Source organism: Trachemys scripta, chromosome 1, assembly GCF_013100865.1.
Source record: "Trachemys scripta elegans isolate TJP31775 chromosome 1, CAS_Tse_1.0, whole genome shotgun sequence".
Taxonomy (NCBI): Eukaryota; Metazoa; Chordata; order Testudines; family Emydidae; genus Trachemys; species Trachemys scripta.
In genome coordinates this window covers 159,601,052-159,622,448 of record NC_048298.1, presented here as the reverse complement: position 1 = coordinate 159,622,448, position 21,397 = coordinate 159,601,052, and the positions used below count along the sequence as shown (strand labels likewise).

The window sequence follows — 21,397 nt, the reverse complement described above, 5'->3', positions numbered from 1 at the left end:
CCACTGCTGGAGCCTTTCCAGGAAAAGGATTCAGCAGTAGAGAAAAGCTCTGGCATTGGGAGACAGCGGGAAAAGCTCCAGCAGCTACCCACTGCAGGAGACTCTCTCTGCTGCCACCCCCAGAAGAGCCTTTCACAGCCACATGTAGTCACATACCAGTATAGACGTGGCCTACTTTCTATTGCAGTATGTAGCTACACATATCGTAGACACTGCTGCCAGTGTACAAGGCCCTACTTCTCAGCGAGCAGCACAAATCTACCCTGCACTACCCTGCCATGCACAAAGAGTTGCATAGCATGCTTTGATCTACATTGTTTTGAAACAGGAGTAGGTCAAATGGCACCAGGGAACATCGAGTGTGCTGCAGAACTCTCCACACAGACTCTTGGTGCGTGGCAGGCTTGTGTGGGGTAGATTTACATCCCAGCTTGCCACCAACTACGTGCTTGTGTAGACAAGCCCTTTGTTCCTGTCAGTTGTGAACTTCTGGAGTTACCTTTACACATTTCGGAAAACTTCTCCCAAGCAATTTCAATAACTGCAGAAACATTTATTAAAATAAGTATACAACCAATGATATCAATTTAAGTTGCAAGAGGTCTTCCCCCACGCCCCAGCTCCAAGCAAAGCTACTGACTGAAAGAGTCAAAAAGTCGCTCCTTCCAGGGGTTTGTTTTATTGATTGACTCCTACGGAATTAGATAGGGAAGGGTAATCTTTCTGTACAATTTTCAAATTAACCCACAGAATTCTAGAGTGGGGATATAATTTTCTATTAAATTCTATAGGCTTTTAAGGGTAATTCCTATAGATGCCTTGTGGTCTCATGCCTATTAACTCCTACAGGACTTTTCCATGAGGGTGGACTTTACATTGTATTTCCAATTCAAAAAGTGCAGCTGGGATAGCTGTATTTAGTTTTTACAGTCCCCCAAACTAAACCAATCTTGGTATTTTTCATCTGTCCCTTCTTTGCCCTTTCTTACTTTCTCCTTCATTTCTTGTTTCAAGGTCTCCGGGTGGGAGACAGAACTTGTCGAAAGTGTGTTTTAAATATTTTCAGCAGCCACCTAAGGAGACCCATGTTGAATGAGGCAGGGAAGGCAGAACAAGAGCCTGTGTTCCCTTGGGAGGTCAAGGAAAAGCACCCCAAGCCTCTAAAGTATAGCACTGCTGAGGAGGAGGGGAACAGCAAGGCAGTGCTCACTGGGAGATTAGGGAGCTGGCCGGCAGGCAGTCACACTTGCTCACCGATTGCTAAGCAGCTAGTCCTATCTGCCTGTCTCTGTGCCTCTTCCTTCTGACCTTTAGTTCTGTCAGTAAAAGGAAAAGAAATGTGTCTCTATCTTGCCATTCTTCCTTTCTATCTCTCTCCCTACCGGACACCTCCCAGAAGAAGGGATTATGGGTGAAACTCTGGCCAACTCATATCAATAGCAGTTGTAGTATAGACTTCAAAGGGGCCAGAATTTCAGCCCGTGTGTCCTCACCACAAACAGATGTGTAACATCTGAGGAAGAACAGAAAGGGAATGAAGTCAGCTGGAGAAGACATGGGAAGGCAGCAATCAGAAAGCTTTGTAGGGCTAACAGGGAGCTCAGCAAAGAGTGGGCATGTGCAACAGCATCCAGCCTGCTCATATTCTCAGAAGTTCTCCACCTGCCACCTATAAATCTTTTTGAAGGCTGAAGATTGCTTCTTAACAGCCCCCCAACCTCCATCTCCCGTTCTGCATGACAAGCTTGTGGGTGGGAGCATGGGTGCCCATCCTCCCCCGTTACCCCTTTCACAAACATCAACATGATCTGAGGTTGGTTATTTTTGTTATTGTTTTAAGACTAATGCCCCAATCCAGGAAAGCACTTTAGTACATACTTATATTGTTTAACGTAAGCAGTACTTGTGTGCTTCCCTGAAATGGGATGCTTTCCTCAGTCAAGGCTCAAGTGTGGACCTCAACCTGGTATCCGTATCAACACAATCTGACGTGATTTTAATAAATCATAAATGTCAATGAAAAATGTATTTTTAGCCACAGATTTGAAATGATGTCTGCTTGGTAATAAAGGAAATAGCTGCAGTAATACAATTATTACTAGTAAAATAAATGTTCCGATTTAAAACTTTGGGTCAAGACTTTAAAGGTGACTATTGACTTGGAGTGCCCAACTTGAAGCATCTTGAAAAGGGGCCTCCTTTTCATAAAGTACTAAGCACCTACCCTCTGAAAATCTGGTGGGGCTCAAGTTGGGCACCAAAAAATTGAGGCGCTCAAAATCTCTTAAAAATCTTGGATTTGGTACTTAAAACTATTACTATTAATAACTTCAGAAATGTCATGAGACTGTTCATTAAATCTATGTTAATGATAATAGCTAATGATTTAACTTGAAAATGGTGCATATTGCTTGTATCCAATTAGAAGACCTTAGGAAATCAGGCTCCAAAGAGATTATCAGGAAGAGTTTGTTGGCTGCTTTGTAGCAATTAGCTCTGGAATACTAAATTGGTTAGTACAATCTTTCAGTGTATAATTTAGCTACCACACTCTTTTTCTTTCTTGATTCACCAGCATGCGCTATCGCAATGGAAGCTTACTTAGTCCTGCTCATCTGAATATTTGTTTCCTGCTTCTGAGATAATTTAATGTAAATCATGAAAGTAAAGGTGCATGTTTCCCTTGTTAGAACTTTAGAGGAGTGAAATAGTTTGAACACATTCTACTAAGGCAACTGCATAAAACAATTCTGGTAGGTTTTCAGAATGCATGTTTAAAAAACTAGTTTATTGAAACACTGTTCAGCACGCCCACAGATGGTGTATACTCTACGCTCTTACTTTTGGTGACAACTCCCTCGAGACGAATGATGTTAGGATGGTCAAACTGTCCCATGATGCTCGCCTCACCCAAGAAATCTCTTCTCTGCTTTTCGGTGTAGCCAACTTTCAGGGTTTTGATTGCCACTGAAATTTCCTTTTTAGAAGGAAGCTTGAGGCGTCCACTGCACACTTCTCCAAATTCACCTGGCAAGGTGGAGGGGAGACAAAATGTGAAATCTAGTTATTCCAGCTGGAACTTCAGAGAGAAGGCTTAGCATTATAGAAGAGTCACTGAGGCAGTATCTTTAGTGCACAAGTCAGGGATCTGAGTTCTAAGCATGAGACTTTCAGGCAGTCACTTAACTTTTCCATGCCTCAGTTCTCCATCTGTAAAATTGGGTTAATGTCACTAAGCTATTTCACAGGTCCTGATGGCCCCAGAATAATGAGGGCAGAGAGTTCACTTCAGGTGTGAACTGATGCAGTGTAGGACAGCCGCAGGAGGACAAAATGAATTGGTGTAGTTATAATCAAAGCGGTGATGCATCTGCATGGACCTTGAACTGACGTAATTCTGACCAAAATAGAGTTAAGCTGATTTCAGAACAGTTTAATTATTTCAGTGTAAGTGGTGAGATAAACCACTATAAGACAATTTGAGTATGGATACCTGGCAGTAGCTGCCAGAAAAAAAGGAAGGTGGTATCGTGCAGCCTTCCCATGCAGACAGGCCCTTTGTAATATTAATCAGTTAGGATCTTATCTTGCAAACACTCATAATGTGACTTCTATGGATCTATGAGACTACCATGGCAATAAGCACTACACTTGATAGTGTTTGCAGGATTGAGTCCTTCATGAAGTGCTTTTGGATCCTGAGATGGAAAATGGTAGATATTTTCTAAATATTTGTATGCATAATTTCCTGGATCAACTTTGTTCCGTTTTATATGCATATCAGCAAAAAAGGACTAATTTATAATGCAGGATCCCCTCCAAAAAATTATCTCATGTTCCACTTTGACAAACACAAAACGTGTGGACAAATTGCTAGGTTATAATCTCACTCATGCTGTACTAAAATTCTGCATCTACTTAATGAATATAAAAACCATAAAACAACTGAACCAGGACAATTTTAATATCGTAAAGAAAAGCTGCTATGGCAGCTGATTTTGACTCTCAGTAATCTAAATTCCAAATATTTTACAGGACTATTTCACATAATCTAATGAACAGTGCATACAGTATCAAAGCGCTAATATTCATCTTTTTGATGCAATATAAAGAACATAATGAAAAATGTAGCAAAAATGGATAAATATGCATAAATTGCATGTTAGGTATACAAGTGACCACTCATTTATAGTTTATGATTGTGGTAGTAAGTGCATGTGACTTCCCCCGTGTGGTTTAGTTAAAAGACATAGAAAACATTTTGTTGAACAGACAACAATGGAATTACGAAGACTTTCTCCCATAGGCCACAGTTGCATGGGGCTATTTTTTAATGTCCACTCTATATTGATAATCTCCTGGTCAGCTCTCTTCCTGAAAATGCTTTGGATTTAAATGGAATGCTGTTCCCTAAATATCATAATTAGTCAGATGTTTTTGTGTAGACAAGTTTGGCTTGGAAAGGAACTAAAGCTACAGATTTGAATCTGGACAAGTTCATTTTCAGGCCAATCAGGAATTTTGTTCATGTATGTGAATGATATAGCATGTTAAGAGCAATTATCCTGTTCATACATTAACTTCTTACTAGTTACAATGTAACAATCTAATGTGAAGTAGGATTCTCTAAGCCTATGGACAACAAAAGCACTTTACAACACAATGATTCACTCTAACATCAAGTTTATTTGAGCATAAATGTTTGAAGTGTTCTCCTACTAGTTTTTGAGTGTTATGATTCCTGATGTCAGATTTGTGTCCATTTATTCTTTTGCGTAGAGACTGTCCGGTTTGGCCAATGTACATGGCAGAAGGGCATTGCTGGCACATGATGGCATATATCACATTGGTAGATGTGTAGGTGAATGAGCCCCTGGTGGCGTAGCTGATGTGATTAGGTCCAGTGATGGTGTCACTTGAATAGATATGTGGACAAAGTTGGCATCGGTTTTTGTTGCAAGGATAGGTTCCTGGGTTAGTGTTTTTGTTGTTTAGTGTGTGGTTGCTGGTGAGTATTTGCTTCTGGTTAGGGGGCTGTCTGTAAGCGAGGACTGGTCTGTCTCCCAAGATCTGTCACACATATCTATTCATTGGCCAAACCGGACAGACTCTATGAAAAAGAATAAACCGACACAAATCTGACATCAGGAATCATAACACTCAAAAACCAGTAGGAGAACACTTCAACCTCTCTGGCCACTCAGTAACAGACCTGGAGGTGACAATTTTGCAACAGAAAGACTTCAAAAACAGACTCCAACGAGAAACTGCTGAGCTTGATTTGATTTGCAAATTAGATACCATTAACTCTGGCTTGAATAGAGACCGGGAATGGCTGAGTCATTACACTACTTGAATCTATTTCCTTATGATAACTATCCTTACACCTCTTGTCAACTGTCTGTAATTGACCATCTTGATTATCACTACAAAAAATTTTTTTCCTGCTGATAATACGTCATCTTAATTAATTAGCCTCTTAGAGCTGGTATGGCATCTTCTCTGTATGTATATATATACTCTTATTAAATGTTCCATTCTATGCATCCGATGAAGTGGGCTGTAGCCCATGAAAGCTTATTCTCAAATAAATTTGTTAGTCTCTAAGGTGCCACAAGTACTCCTGTTCTTTTTATGGATACAGACTAACACGGCTGCTACTCTGAAATCTAACATCAAGGAGTTGATAAGCAATGTTTCTGGACACTAAAATGACTGGAAAATGTGGGAATAAAATATTTTGAAGTCCACCCTTTATCTTGTGCATTGGTTTTAATGGATTTAGTGCTCAGAGAAGCATGCTTGCTGGATTGACAGTGCTAATTTCTCCACATCCACCCATCTACCTATTTTGAAGCTATCAACTCTAGGGTGAGAGGGTCGTCATTCTCCACACCCACTTGCCTTGTCTTCTGAGATTGTGAACAATGGTGTCAAATGAGATTTTTTTTTTTTTTTTTTTTTTTTTTACACATATAGGACTATATCCTTGTAAATTAACAGAGGTCACCAATTTAAATGGCATAGGCCATCACACAAGCATTATATGGCAACAATTTATCACCAGCACTACTCTGGATTGAATTTGAACCAACAACCCAGAAGCAAAAGACTCCATATCACATCACCAATCTCTATACTCTCCAGTCCTCTAGCTAGGAACTTGTTATGCCATTAATGGCATAAAAATCGAAGTAAATTAAGGTGGAATGAAATGGTGTGTGGAAATATCTCTACATACAACCGTGTACACTATTATAATAATATACATTATATTATACCCACATTCTCTAAGTTATCTCTACCTACATATTGCAAAGCCACCCACAGGTTAAGAAAATATTGTTTTAAATCATTTCTGAGTTCTGTGGAGTGCTAAATTCTGTTCCAGAACTTACACAAACCACAAAACTTCCTGATTAACCTCCCTCCCCAAGCTCTGCAAGCTAAAACTGCCAGTATGCTTTATTAAGAGCAAACAGCGCTTCAGTTCAGCTATTACCCTCAGCTCAATAGTGTTAGAACACCCTGTGAGAGGAAGACCAAAGCGTGGCTTTAAAACAAGAAGAAGAAGAAAAAACTTGCAATAAATCTTGTGATGTCCAGGCTTTGTATTTGCTTTTCTTTATGCTTTAATGGTCTGCAAAGCTATAACAAGCTAGTCTCTTACAACTACTGTTTGGTCACTGCCAATGGGGCTTGTATTTATGGTTTCAGAAGCTGGGCATTCAGGCATTCCATCCTTCATCTCTGACCGGAGTCACGAGTGAGCTGTTTATTTGATGTTTGTTTGATTTTTTTGTGAAGGGAAAGGTTATACTTGATGTCCTCCATCTCTCTGTACCATTTAGCACCAACTGTGCAATTTGGACATACGATGAATTAAAATGATTTATAAAAGTACAATATTCTTATTTCAGACCCAGTTTGAAAATCCTATTGACCTGATTTTCAGAAATGCTGAGCACTCACAAATCTCATTGAAGCCAATAGGAGCTACAAGGCACTCAACACCTCTGAAAATCAAATCACATACCAGTAAGACAGTAGACCCCACTCGGTTGACTGCTTTATCTGTGAATAATGAGTTTACCTACATAAAAGAATTTTTTTGGCTTTCATGTAAACACTGTTATGCTTTCTGAGCTGCCAAGAAAACAAGTTAATCCTTGCATAGAGTGTAACAAGGCTCCTGAGGTGTTCCAACTGGATCAACCTTTAGTCTCTTAGCATACAGTACAGGATGGGCACTGTGAGAGACCAGCTAACCAACACCCATACTGACAAGCCAACTAAAACAATTATACCAAACTTTTCTCCTATGAACCATTGTTCTGTATCCACTTAGTGGTACCCATCTGAGAAAAATGGACTGGATTCCAGCTGAAAAAAAACAGCAGACACTATCTCAGTTTAGAAGGCAAGGGGGCTGTGCATACTAATGAGAATGCAGATAATGTGAGGTAGTTTTTAAGACAGAATACTAGTGGTTTTCCCTGAAATGTTTCAGTATTATTCCCTTCTTAGGTCACATTCACAGAGTCTGCATTACTTTCCTTTCAGTCTGGTATGTCTCTTTGTCAGTAGAATGCAAATAGATATTATTGAAGGGCAGTACATGATTTAAATCAACCCAGGGAATACCAAATGTTTCTGTTAAACTGGTTGTTTGCTGCATCAGCCTTTTGTTGTGAATTTAGCCCCAGGGGAAGAATAGTAGATGAGCCTTTCTTCTGGTGTCTTTTAAATCAAAACTCCACTGCTGTGTGTGGAACGCCCAGTGACGTCCCAGTTCCACCACAGACTGGGGAGGCAGCAGGGATGAAAATTTCATAAACTTTGTGAACCTCAGCAATCTCAGAGACATATATTGCAAACTGTAATTACTGTGCTACCAGGGCTGGCTCTGGCTTTTTTGCCGCCCCAGGCAAAAAAGCCTCCTACCGCCCCCTTCCCCAGCGGGGCAGGGGAGGGCGCCGAGCCCAGCCCACGGGCCGTTCTCCCCAACCAGCCGGAGCGCTGGGGGGAGGGCGGAGAGCCTGGCTGGGGCTCTGCTCTCCCTGGCGGCCAGAGCGCTGGGGAGAGGGCGGAGTGCCTGCCGCAGCTCCACTCTCCCAGGCGACCAGAGCGCCGGCGAACCCACTGCGGCTCCGCTCTCCCCGGCGGCCGGAGCACGGTGCCGCCCCAAGCACAAGCTTGGTGGGCTGGTGCCTGGAGCCGGCCCTGTGTGCTGCAAACTGTACTGAAAAGGGAGCGGATAATCCATACATGTTAGATGTGCATTGTTTAATAAAACATTACACTAAATGTCTGTTCAATCTTCAAAAGAAACACAAACACTTAGGCCCAGTTTCAGCAAAGCACTTGCTTAACTCCATTCTCAGTCAAGAAAGTTCTGACCATGTGCTTACCTCCCCTTTTAAACCAATGGCACTTAACCACATGCTTTGCTGCAGTGGGGCCTTAAAAAAAATAAGTGAACTGTTTTAAATAAAGGAATGAATCTGGTGAAAACTTAAAACAAGGGTGGCCTAACTTGAATTTTCTGATGCTCAGCCTCCAACTCATATCCCTTATATATTGTTTTACGTTCCATTAGAGATATTTCCTTGTCGTACAGGGATATATTTTCAAAGTAACATGGTTAAGGAGGGCCTTTCCCTACTCCTTCCATTAAAGTCCCATAGCTAAAGCCCTGTGGAAAATTTAAGGAACTGCACCAAAATGTCAAGATTACCTCTCAGTTCTGCTGCTTCTGAATGCAATCCCTTCACTCCTCTGTTCTTACCCGCATTTGTAAAGAAGGTGACTGACAGGCAGGGAAACGCCAAGACATCGGCTCAAATAGCATTTAAAATAAAGCCAGAATGCTCCCCTCCACATATGGGAACAGAGAAAGACTAGGGATGTGGCTGGAGGGAGTGCAAGCTCAATAGAAGACCCTCCAGGGTATTTCATGGGATTGGGGTTCTTTTAGAGACATGCTGTCATGAGGCTGGTATGGGACCAGGAATACTAGAGGCAGCACTGGGGCACAAGACCCCCACAGGGCTCATCCATCTGTCAGCTCCTCTGAGATCAGTGAGGATCTCAAGGGATTTGCAGGTTTTCAGGGCCAAACTTATTGCCATTTCTACTGGGGTGGAATGAGAAAAGGAATTTATTTTTTCTTTTTTCTTTCTTTTTTTTTTTAAACAGTCTCTTTCTTCCCCTTTGCAATACATTTATTTTCAGGCTTCTCTGAATCAAGTCTGTTCCCCCTCAATTTCATATAATATCATATGCACCATAATAAAAATAAGTCATAACAATGAGCTATATATATGGTATACAATTGCATATCTTCTGCTTTTAAGATTTCTATGGTGCGTGGAGACTAACATATTCACTAGGAACCACAAGGTTATCCGGGACGACTGTGGGCAGCTTAACAGAAACAAAATTTGCTCCTGGATTTGGATTTTTTAAATCTCTCTCTCTCTTTCTGTCCCTCACCCCATGTTATGTCTACCACATCTGTGTGTAGTGTGCACACTGTAACACTGCCTTTATTGAAGATGATGGAGAACAGTGCACTCTTGTGGGACAAAATTAAAACTACGAGGGAACACAAATTTCACCATTGTGGAAAATAATCTGACTTTTTCACACTCACCCTGGCAGCAGCAAAAAAATAAAATAAAAATGGAACAATGTTCCTTCAAAGGGGGCCTGTGATGAGGTGCACTGAATGCACTTGCTTGGCTTTTTTCTTAAAAAAAGAAAATCCTACCAAAGCTTTCATCATACAACAGAAGGCTGCTCTTTCTCAAATTTCCTCAAAATTTGAATGAGAACAGTAAAATATTAGGGGAAAAAGTGAGACGGAAGCAATAAAATTAATCATCAGAGAATATCTGGCAATTTTCACTGGATTAAAAATTGATCCTGATTCTCACACAAATGATTTAATTTAGGGGGAAAGTGAAGATGCTAAGTTTCTGATTTGACAAACCATATTCTATCACTGTACATGAAGGAGTGAGTGTCCATTATACAATGGGTTACATGCTACATTGCAATAGGAACAATGTAATTCAGTGAGATATTCAGTAATTTTTTTACTCTTACTCTGAAATCCACCCATTTTTACTGTTTGTTTTTATTAAAGCCAGAATTCAAGGGCATCTGTATGGCTCAGACAATCGGTTATGGGGCAGAGAACCCTTCACTCCTAAATCACTAATTCAAATCCAAACCAGTGACCAAAATCAAGCCAGTGACCAAAGGTCAAAGCAGTCTGATGTTTGGTGACCTGTATGAAATAAGTTTGAGGTATCAGTCCAGTCCTAATAGTCACATGTCCATATAACAAAGCACATCTTCACAGTTAGCACTGTTTCCCATGTGACAGATTCTAAAGAGAGACTCGGGACTGAATGGGCATGGACTATGAACCAGCCTTTCATTTTTTATGGTGCTTTCTCCAAAAGAGGGTGGAGTGGCAGTTTTGGGAAAGGGATCACGTTGTTGTCTGCACTGTGCCTGCTCTGGAGAAAAATCTCAGATGCGTGGGTTCAGAACTGGCAATCTAGAACCTTTCGCATGCACTAAAGTCAGCTTGTTAACCTGTTCAATGTCATCCCAATAACTGTTCGCTTCTTGCTATGAAAAGAGAATGCTACAGTTACACTTTGCCGATACCTGTCTGAATGTGTCCAGGTATAACCCATTAATGTAAATAGGCATAAAGATTTAGAGTAATATACTGAGGAAATCACCTCATGTCTTTCAATTTGACATTAATTATGGCTGTTACCTGCTCCGACAACTTTATCAATTGATATAGTGGTAGCGTCTAGTTCCTTGGCAAATTCATGGACAGCCTGATTGGGGTCCTCGTACGTATGTGGATCTACATAAGTTCTGAGACCTGGGAGTTTTACTGTTAAAAAAGGGAGAGGAAAAAAAAAACATTACTTGGTGTTAATTACTCATACCTAGGGAACCAAATGAGAGCATAAACTGCAACATATGAACCTGGCAAATCACTATAGTAATAAAAGGGCCCATTACTTCCTCAGATTGAACATGTGAAATGAGCTTCTTTTGAAGGTTTCTGAGATTTCAGGTATTAATAACATGGACATGAACTTGAAACTCAGAAACAAATACACTTTTTCATGTCATTAATGCATTTATTTGTATGTAGATACCATCAGGTTTGAAAGGATGCTTTTAAACTCACCTGTACTTGATAAGCTTGGTGGCTTTTTGAATATTAAAGCTCAATCTCATTAAGTTCTCTCTCTGTTGAGAGGCTTCTTTACACTTACATTTTTGGGGGTAGCACACAGAAGCAAGGCCTCAAATGCATATGATAATACTGCAGTGTAACATGAAGAGTTCTTAAAAAAGATTCTACAGAACACTAATTTCAAACATTTTAGCTCTGAATAGTCTCAGACTTCCAACTGGATGCATTAGAAAAGACGGTGGAAATAATTAGCACTCTATAAGGATAGTGGCAGATTGTTGTTATTTAGCTTTAGTGACACTGCTCTACAGCCAAAATGCTTCTGAAATAAATGTAGTCAAACTTTACTAATTCTGGGTCACTGAGAACGAAAATGATGCTTAAAATTGTTGATTGGCTCTAGTTTTCAAGATATGCTATTGGGTCAGTATATACGACCCTTGACTTGGGAATGGCAGAGGATAAGTGAGTTATAAAGGGAAGGGATCTCAATTTAAACCAGAAATGACTAAAATACATCTTTGACTGGATCTATGAATAAATCTATGACTGGGTTTGGACAGTATTTGCTTTTTAGGCAAAACAATGAATAATGCAATCTGAAGCTGGTATTGCGTCATACATGATATGAATTGCATCATGTTATTCCTAGAAGTCCTGGATGATGCAATCATAACGAAGCTTACATCACTCTGCTGAACAAATTGCCCTATATCAGCTCTAGAAATCATACAGTGTCATGCTCTCTTATTTGTCAGTGTTTCATTTTGCAAAGAGACACATTTCTGTTTAGCCAAAGTGAGCAGAGATGCCTCGTACATGTGTGAACAGTGCAGTAACTTCTGCTATGTTCGTGGTGAAGTGACTTTTGCATCACAAAAGCGCAGTATAACCACTATGGTTAAGAAAGCCTATCACCTTTACTTTGGCTGCAAAATTGGAGATCAGGACAAGAGGTGGGCCCCACACATATGCTGCAACACTTGTGCAACAAATCTTCGCCAGTGGTTGAACAGGAAAAGGAAATCTATGCCTTTTGCAGTGCCAATGATTTGGCGAGAGCCAACAGATCATACCAGCAATTGTTACTTCTGCATGGTGCCTCCAGTTGGGAAAGGTGTGTCAAAGAAGAAAAAGTGGACTGTGCATTATCCAAACATTCCATCAGCTATACACCCAGTACCCCAAGGAGAAGGACTGCCGGTTCCTGATGCACCAGAATCATTCTCACTTGAGTCAGACGAGGAAGAGGAAGAGGATGAAACTTCTGGTCCTGAACCATCAATGTCACAGGACCCACATTTTCTCACATCCTCCTCCTCTGAACCACACCTCATAATACAAGGTGAACTGAATGACCTTGTCAGGGATTTGGAACTACCCAAGAGTAAGGCAGAGCTGTTGGGCTCCAGACTACAGCAGTGGAATCTCCTGGCAGGTGATGTTAGGGTTTCCATGTTCCGTGACCGTCCAAAGGATCTTGTCCCATTCTTCTTCATGGAAGGTGATCTTGTAGCCTGCAACAACATTGATGGTGTGATGGCAGCCCTCAACATCGTTCACAATCCAGATGAGTGGAGACTGTTCATTGATTCATCGAAGACGAGTCTTAAAGCTGTTTTACTGCATGATGGCAATGTTTTACCATCAATTCCAGTTGGTCATGCACTCCATATGAAGGAAACATATGACAACATGAAACAACTTTTGAGGTGCATAAACTATGACCAACATCAGTGGCAGCTTTGTGGCGATTTGAAGGTTGTTGCTCTCTTGCTTGGTCTGCAGACTGGATACACAAAGTCCTGCTGTTTTCTCTGCGAATGGGATAGTCGTGCAAGAGATTCCCACTACGTCAAGAAAGAGTGGCCACTCCGACAGTCATTGGAGCCTGGGAGGAAAAGTGTTCAGCATCCACCACTTGTTGAATCAAGGAAGATTTTGTTACCACCCTTACACATCAAGCTGGGTCTGATGAAGAACTTTGTCAAGGCCATTGACAAAACACAAGCAGCTTTCAAGTACCTCCGTGGAAAATTTCCAAGGTTAAGTGAAGCTAAGATAAAGGAAGGTGTCTTTGTTGGTCCTCAGATTCGTGAACTTCTTCCAGATGATGCATTTGACCATGCACTGCGTGGCAAGGAAAAGACGGCATGGAAAACCTTCCAGTTAGTGGCAATAAATTTTCTCGGAAACAACAAGGCAGACAACTACAGGTTGTTGGTGGAAAACCTCCTCAAGGCATACAAAAGCCTTGGTTGCAACATATCACTAAAGATACATTTTTTGCACACTCATCTAGATTTTTTTCCACCGAACTGCGGAGCAGTGAGCGACGAGCACGGCGAGCGATTTCACCAGGACATTGCAACAATGGAGAAACGCTGTCAGGGCAAATGGAGCCCATCGATGCTTGCAGACTATTGCTGGACAGTGACAAGAGATGCTCCATTTAATGAATACAAGAAATAAGCCAAGAAGCACCAAGTAGACACCGAATAGGACTAAACTATGTACATAATAGTTTTTTGCCTTTTGTTTCATAATACATTTTATTTATATAACCCTTTTGCTGATTTTTAAAGTGTTACATAAACAGGACAGGTGAAATCTTATCATGTAAAGCAACCATAAACACATGAAAAGACCTAGGTTTACAATTTATGATTAAAACTCTACTATCTACACAATATACATAGACATAAAATGTAAAAACTTAAATATCTTAGAAACAGTAGCCAATCAGTTGTTTTAATTGTCATATTTGAATTCCGCAAATCAAAATACATAATAAATAGCACATTTTATCTCTGAAGCAGACGACTTCTCAACAATTGTAGACCAGTGTAATGCTGATACCAACATTATCATATCATTGCCTTCCACAGTTTTCTGGTCTTTGGTTATCTGTTCATCCAGGGCAAGCAGTAGAATCAAATGAATGCTTGGGACTGTATGGGTTTTAGGGGCAAGTCACAAGTTGACCTCATTATTCCTTCCAGCAGCCGGGCGGGAGAGAGGGGAAACACATTCCAGATTCCCCCCCCTGCCTCTGGCAATGATACTAGAGGCAAGCCATAGCCTTATTCCGCTTCCCCTGCCACTTAGTCATGGGCCGCTCCTGCTTGGGTCTGATAAATGAATACAGGGCCAGTTGTACAATTTAAGTAAGATGTTTCTTTAACAACAAGTAAAATAACTACACACTCAGGAGTATCCTTTCCAAGTATGGCCCTACAGATTGTGTCAGACCTGTGCTCCATTTAAAATATGCTTTGCAGTGAGAGAGAGAGAGAGAGAGAGAGAGAGAGAGAGAGAGACGGAGACAGGAGTGGGGGAGGGAAAGAGACCTTTCCAACATCAGGTAGAATGTGGCATTATTTTAACAAACCATTACAAATGTCTTCTTGCAAAGCTTATGAAATATCAATTTTAAGAAGATTTATTGGCCTCAGAACTGACAGAGAAATTACAAGAATGAGTTCCCGTGCTAATTGCCTCTAAAACAATGCAAACTAAGAGTCATACTCTGAACAGAAGGGCTGTGTGTGTGTATACTATAAATACTGAATGTGTTTCCCTAAAGGGTCTGATGATTAAAGAATCATTCACAAGTAAAACAAAAAGTAATTGGCCGTATATTGCTGTTGGTAAAAAAAAATCTCGTAAATGCTCCTTTCCGTCCAGTTTCAATGTATGTTACAGGCTCCCTCATACCCCCCAATAAAAATAACAATTAAAAGCTTCAGCATGGTGGGGGGTTTGGCTGCTGATTTTTAATGCTGACCCCAGAGGTTCTCAAGATCAGGCGATGGTGACTGCAAGGAGAATAATCCCTTCACACCAATAATTAAGGGCAGCCCGTATAGTAACTGGGTTCTGTCATGAAAAAACAGATAATAAACACATGCACATGTGTTAAGCTGTGCTACTTTACAGCTCATTCTGTGCAAACATAATAATTTACATTTCCATTTTACCAGCGTGAACTGCCCAAAGGGTAGCAAAAAGTAGAAAGGGCCTAGCTAAAGTGGGCAAGGGGTGAGGATCTGAATAGGTGAAACATTTCTTGTCCTTTGAGGTACTATTATAGGATTTGTAATAAGGCTGCAGGGAATAGTTCATGGCTGGAGCTTTTTTTTTTTACGTAATTCAGAATTAACTGACTGAAGTAGACCAGCTGCTGTATTTAAGATGCAGAAAGTTTATGACAGCCATGGAAGTTATTTTATCCTCTTGCAGTTAATACAAGAGAATTTTTGTTTCTTTGAATAAGACTGTAAAATAGCAGAAAAAAATAAAGTTTCAACAGCCACATGCGCGCACACAAAAAAATCCTGACTGCTATAATGTGTGTGTATAATCAGTTACTGCTTTTAGGATATTTCTCAGTAAATTTATCAAAGCTCAGAATACGTGACCTATTGGATTCTCACCATATCCTCAGGATCAGAATGACACTACTCAGAAAACAGTACATAGATAGACAAAGCCAAATTTAAAGCAGTATAATCCACAGGAATGTAAGTGCACTGACAAGTTTAAGAATAGTGATTGTGACATTCCATTGCAGGGGGGTGGAGGGGGGGAGTAGGGAGAGCAAACCCTGGCCTGTTATTTGTCCATGACACTTTTAGTTAATGGTGGCTTTTATTTTATAACCTAATTAAATTTGAGTGATGAAGCATTAATGTTATGGGACACATACAACTATATAGATTGTTTTAGCCTAGTTTGTTAGCTGTCAACATGCAGTACTAAACAATCTGATATCACAGCCTGTGTGTTCCATGAAATGGGGCAGGAGGCAGAGACAGAGAGAGAGAGAGAGAGAGTGTGCACGCGTGGTTATTGGAGAAGAGATGGCTCCAGACAAAATGTATAATATGAACTACCCCAAGCATCAAAGGCCCCATTGTGACTGTAATTAGGAAGCAGTTCTAATTTCCAGCTAGTGCAAAGGAACACTATTGTGGGAAAAGGTCATTTAATTTTTACTTCGGATACTACTACCTACTACACCAAACCACTGTCTTGTGAGATGGTAATGTCACTGCTATGCGCAAAAGGGTACATAAAGAGGAAAGCCATTTAGCCATAAACTAAAATAACCTTAAATTGCAATTTGCTACACAATATAAATACAAGATACCATATTCTTTACAGTGCTGTTTTGGGGCCTTCATTTGTAGATGAAGCTGTTTAAAAACAGACTATGCACTTATTCTCAGAATGGACTAAGTGCATGAGAAACTGAAACTGTTTATGAATGGTGGCTTCAAAAATCATGTTCTTTTCTGCCAGAATCATAAACACAAAAATAATTTGAGTAATTAGCTTTAAGATGTTACAAGGGTGTCCAAAAGAGGCCTTAGACCAGACAAGATCTTGTATCTTTATAAATCGCTATTTGATGATTGTAAAATAAGGCCCTGATCTAAAGACTACTGAGATCAATGGGAAGATTCCCATTCTCTTCAATAGGCTTTGTCAAGCCCTAAGAGAGCACAACTAAATGCTTCACTCTTGTCAACTGGCTTCCATGCATTAAGACATTACCCAGAACACGTTCAATTAAGCACATTGAAATTTGTAAATGACACCACACTTAGCAGGCATTCCTGTCTTCAGAAACTGCTCCAAAATCTCTTTCAATAAATTGAACCTAATTCAAATCGAAGTTTATTAGCAGACCAACTTTGTCAAGTAAACTGTTTTTGTTGGTCAAGATAAGATTCACTGTTTTTGTTGTTTGCTTAGGAAAATGTTATTTAGATGTCACCAATGGTTAATAATAAGGCAGCTGATGCTATGCTTCGCATTTCAGTGATGCACAGTTTAATCGATGTAGTATTACTAATCACATGTATCATTTGAGAACAGCTAACACTTTTTTGTTCATTACTAATCTGACCCTGGAGGAAAGAGGTTGAAACAAAGATTAATTAGTGGGGAGAACTCTTCTCCACAAAAGAAAAAAAATATTTTCTCCCAATTGCATTTTAATTTATTAGTTTCCTTTTTATTTAATCTGAAAAAAACATCAGTTGTCTTAGGGATTCACTTTGTAAAACAGGAAATTATAAGTCTTCAGTAACTTACAATGTCCATTACCAAAATGCAGCCTCTTCTCATCAGCACCATGTTTAGATTTGTTATAGCCACAGAATCTACAAGCAACAGAGAAAAAAAATGAAGAAACATATAAAAGTTTATATGTTAATTGCATATGGAAACAGAATAAAATGTTTTCCCTAAACAATTAAATGCCTGTTTGAAAGTTTAATGATATTTACATTCTCTGTACCCTACAGAGGCACACTATGTTCTCAGGGAATACAAGGCAATTGACTAATGAGAGGATTTGGTGATTTTTGACCCCTACAGTGTAGTTCTTCAATTGCCTAAGAATGTGTTTGTAGCATTTTTTAACAACTACTATATGATTGGTGCTGCTATTGTTAGCAGGCTCATTACAGAATATGTAACAATGCTCTGAGCTGGTAGGCTGCACACGATGGGAAGGTGAAGTCCAACTATTTTACTGCCTGACAGCATTTGATTGACTGTGCTCATCAAGTCACCGTGGCAGATGATGGAAAATGGAAGTAGGTGTAAATGTCTAAGACAGATGATGAACTAACCTCCCAATCAGGACGTACAACACGACTGTGAGGAGAATAATTGCTACGGCAGCTGAAATGGCAATCATTACAACCTGGCTATTTTCGCTGGAGATGGAGAATGCTGGAAAGTTAAAAAATAATGTAAATAAATTTAAAAAATGGCATTAAACACATCACAGCACACAAACCCAGGGCAGCTAATAAATTAGGTAACCGCTGCTTTGTTCTGAACTTTGAAAACACCTTCCTGCCCTATTCTTAAGTAATTCTTCATCATATACAAACATATGGAGAGAAAGGGAAAGTTTCCCCTCATTGCCTTTGCAAATTTGCAAAGTTTTTTTCTGATAAAAAATATTATTGTTATTGTTATGGATGCTGCTGCTGCTAATATCTATTATTGTCATTCCTGAGGAAGGATGACATTTTTAGGGAAGAAGTCCAAGCAAGTCAATACCTATAATTATTATTTACACTTCTATAAGATAATGTAGCTGAGGATCTCAAAGGGCTTTAGCTTGAGCAGAGGGAAATGGAGAGAAGGAGCTCCAAGATGGTAAGAATCTATAAATGAATTCAGGGAAGCAACTCACTATGAGGTTCAATGGGGAAGAACTCCTTAGTGATGGCTCAGTTTCTACATTGAAAGAAGTCACTATGCATTATGGGCATGACCTACCTCATGTTCCACAGATTAGAGACATACAACAGGGCTTGTGTGGCCTTGGTAGCCTAGTAATTGTGATCAAATTGTGGGAAATTTCATATCTACCCATATAAAATGTACAGCTATTATGGTGATATATATTTATAGTTGTGGCCTGTCACCTCTTCTCCAAAAGGTATTGGTCTTCTTCTTTCTATTTATCTTACAGTGGCATCTTCAATGTATACATACTTTAATCATGTTAAAAACAACCTAAAATGAACAGAAGTGATCTTTTCCCCCTTATCATTGCTACCATTAATGCCTTTTTCTTGGTACTCCTTATTTGTCAGTTATGCTAAAAGATGAAGGTCACCACAATAACCATTTGAAACGAAGTGATTTTAAAACAAGGAGCTCAGTTATTTCCCAGAATAAGAGCTGGGTGAAAAAACAGTTCACATACCTCAAACATGTCAAGTGCAAGACCATTTGGCTTCTTGCTAAATTTCTGTGTTCATTTTTATGACATTGTAATCTCTGAACAGAATGTTTCTTAAACCTCAGACTCTCAATCCTTATTACAAGTCTTGTATCTTTATAAATTGCTATTTGGTGATTGTAAAATAAGGCCCTGATCTAAAGACTATGAGATCAATGGAAAGACTCTCTAGTGCCCCAACTACAAATAAAGGACTCATACTTGCAAATGTTTACTTATTTCAGTAGTCCTTACATTAACTGTGCCAATGATTTCAGTAAGTATACTTACGTGATTAAAAGTGTGCCGGATATAACCCCACAAGAGAAGAGTTAATTCATTAAATTGGATTATGTTATTAAATTATTGAAAAAAATAATTTAATTTCTCTTGGAACTTCTTACACTGGATGTTTGTTTTATGCTGAGAGGGTGTAAATTGCCCATGTGCACAGGACCAGTATAAGGTCTGTGCACTACTTTGCTCCCATGTATATGGTGCATTGGTCTGGAATAGGTACCCTGAATTCTGCAGGAAGGGTGACCATTCTGAAAACATTTTCATTCCATTCCCAGACTGAAATTTTATCTTGCAAATTTTTCAGCTGGATTTTTTTTTTTAAATAAGCTTTTTTTTTTGGTTAACTTTTTGAAATCTGTCATTTTTGAAAAAAATCCACCCCGTTAGTAAGCTGACTAGTTAAAACTTGCAAGGCAAAATACCCTGGAAAATGATCAGTGGAAAATGGGCCATATTGCCTGAAAGGGCCACATAACAGATGACAAATGACAAATAAAAACTGACAACTGGGCTGAAGAAAACCAAGCTAAACCTTTCTTCTAAAGTTACTGTCAAAAAAAAAAATAAGGAACATTTAAAAAAAGAAAAGAAAAGAAAATCATTTGGCCAAATGTTTCACGTTCAAATAAAGCCCATTTATGACTTTCCCCCATCCCCGACCCATCTCTAGTTGCGCGGCTCAAACTGTTTTTCCAAGCAAAAACGAAGGGGTATTGGCAGTTCAATTTTCAAACGTGGAAGAGTGCTGCACTGAAACAGAGCATTCTAACAGCCCGCATAGGTAATTTTGCTCATGTAAAGAGTCTCATTGTGACTCACTGCAAACTATTTATGCATGCAAAGGTAAACTGGTATTACTCACGTGACCAAAGTTATGCATGTGCATAAATGTTTGCTTGACTGGGGCCTAAGTATCTAAGGTCTCGATTCAGCATTGATTTCAATGGAATAACTCGTTCTTAACGTGAGATACATACTTAGTACACTGCTGAATCAGTATCTAAATGCACAGCTTGTGTGCCTACATACTGATCTAAGGCCAGGTCTACACTACAAACTTACATCGGTATAACTACGTTGTTCGGGGGGATGAAAAATCCACCCCCCCGCGCGACCCAGTCATACCAACCTAATCCCCAGTGTAGATAGCACTATGTCAACGGAAGGGGTTCTCCCTTCAACATAGCTACTGACTCTTAGCCTAGTCTACACTACAAAGTGAGGTTGATGTAAGCTACCTTACATCGACCTAACGCTGCAAGTGTTTACAGTAAAATGTAGCTCCCACCAATGTAACTTGCCCACTCCACCTCCATGAGCGGCATGGCGCTTAAGTCGATGCAGTTAGGTCGATGCAGTATCAGTGTAGACACTGCGTTCCTTACATCGACAGTTGCTGCCTTTCAGAATCTATCCCACAATGCCCCACACTGACAGTTAAATCAGTGCAAGCGCTCCTAGTGAGGATGTGCACCGCCAACACAAGACGCACAGTGTGGACATGCAAAAGCAAATTAATTACTGCGGTGGCTGTATATTGACATAACTTAGATCAACTTAATTTTGCAGTGTAGACTTTCCCTCCTGGAGGTGGATTAACTACACCAAAAGGAGAAACACTGCCATCAGCATAGTAGCACCACTGCAGCATTTTAAGTGTAGTCATGCGCTTAGAATTGAAATGTAATATTTGGACAAGCTACTACTGACCCTCTATTTGAAAACTGGGCTCAAAGTTTCCTCAGAGGAGAAACATCAGGAAAGGTACACTGGACACCATAACTTTTAGTGTTTCTTTTAAAAACATCTCTAAGTTTTTAAAATTGCTCTTTTGACTTTCTAACTTCAGACAGGACCAGCTCTTTCAGTGCTAATGGAACAAATAAAATAACCACTCAACTTTGTACTTCTTTAGTAGCTCCATCTAAAACACTAAAAGTGTTTCATAAAAGCTAGTGATTAAACCTCATATTGCAACTGTCAGGTGGATAAGTATTGTCTCCACCTTATAAAAGAGAAAACTGAGTCACAGCATTAAATGACTTGTTTAAGAGTCACACAGAAATTTAGTGGCCGATATGGGAATAGAACTTCCACTGTCTAAATCC

General features: G+C 39.8%; 1 protein-coding gene across 3 annotated transcripts in view; it reads right to left on the bottom strand.

Annotated features, from left to right (window-relative positions):
• The window catches only part of EPHA3 (EPH receptor A3), a 318,256-nt gene that overhangs the window by 50,996 nt on the left and 245,863 nt on the right, over positions 1-21,397 (bottom strand). For all 3 annotated transcript variants that reach the window (XM_034791240.1, XM_034791250.1, XM_034791261.1), the window contains exons 8-11: positions 17,881-17,983; positions 17,339-17,406; positions 10,799-10,924; positions 2,842-3,027 (exon numbers count right to left, since the gene is read on the bottom strand). In XM_034791240.1, the coding sequence (XP_034647131.1) occupies positions 2,842-3,027; positions 10,799-10,924; positions 17,339-17,406; positions 17,881-17,983 (483 nt within the window). The remainder of the gene's footprint in view (positions 1-2,841; positions 3,028-10,798; positions 10,925-17,338; positions 17,407-17,880; positions 17,984-21,397) is intronic.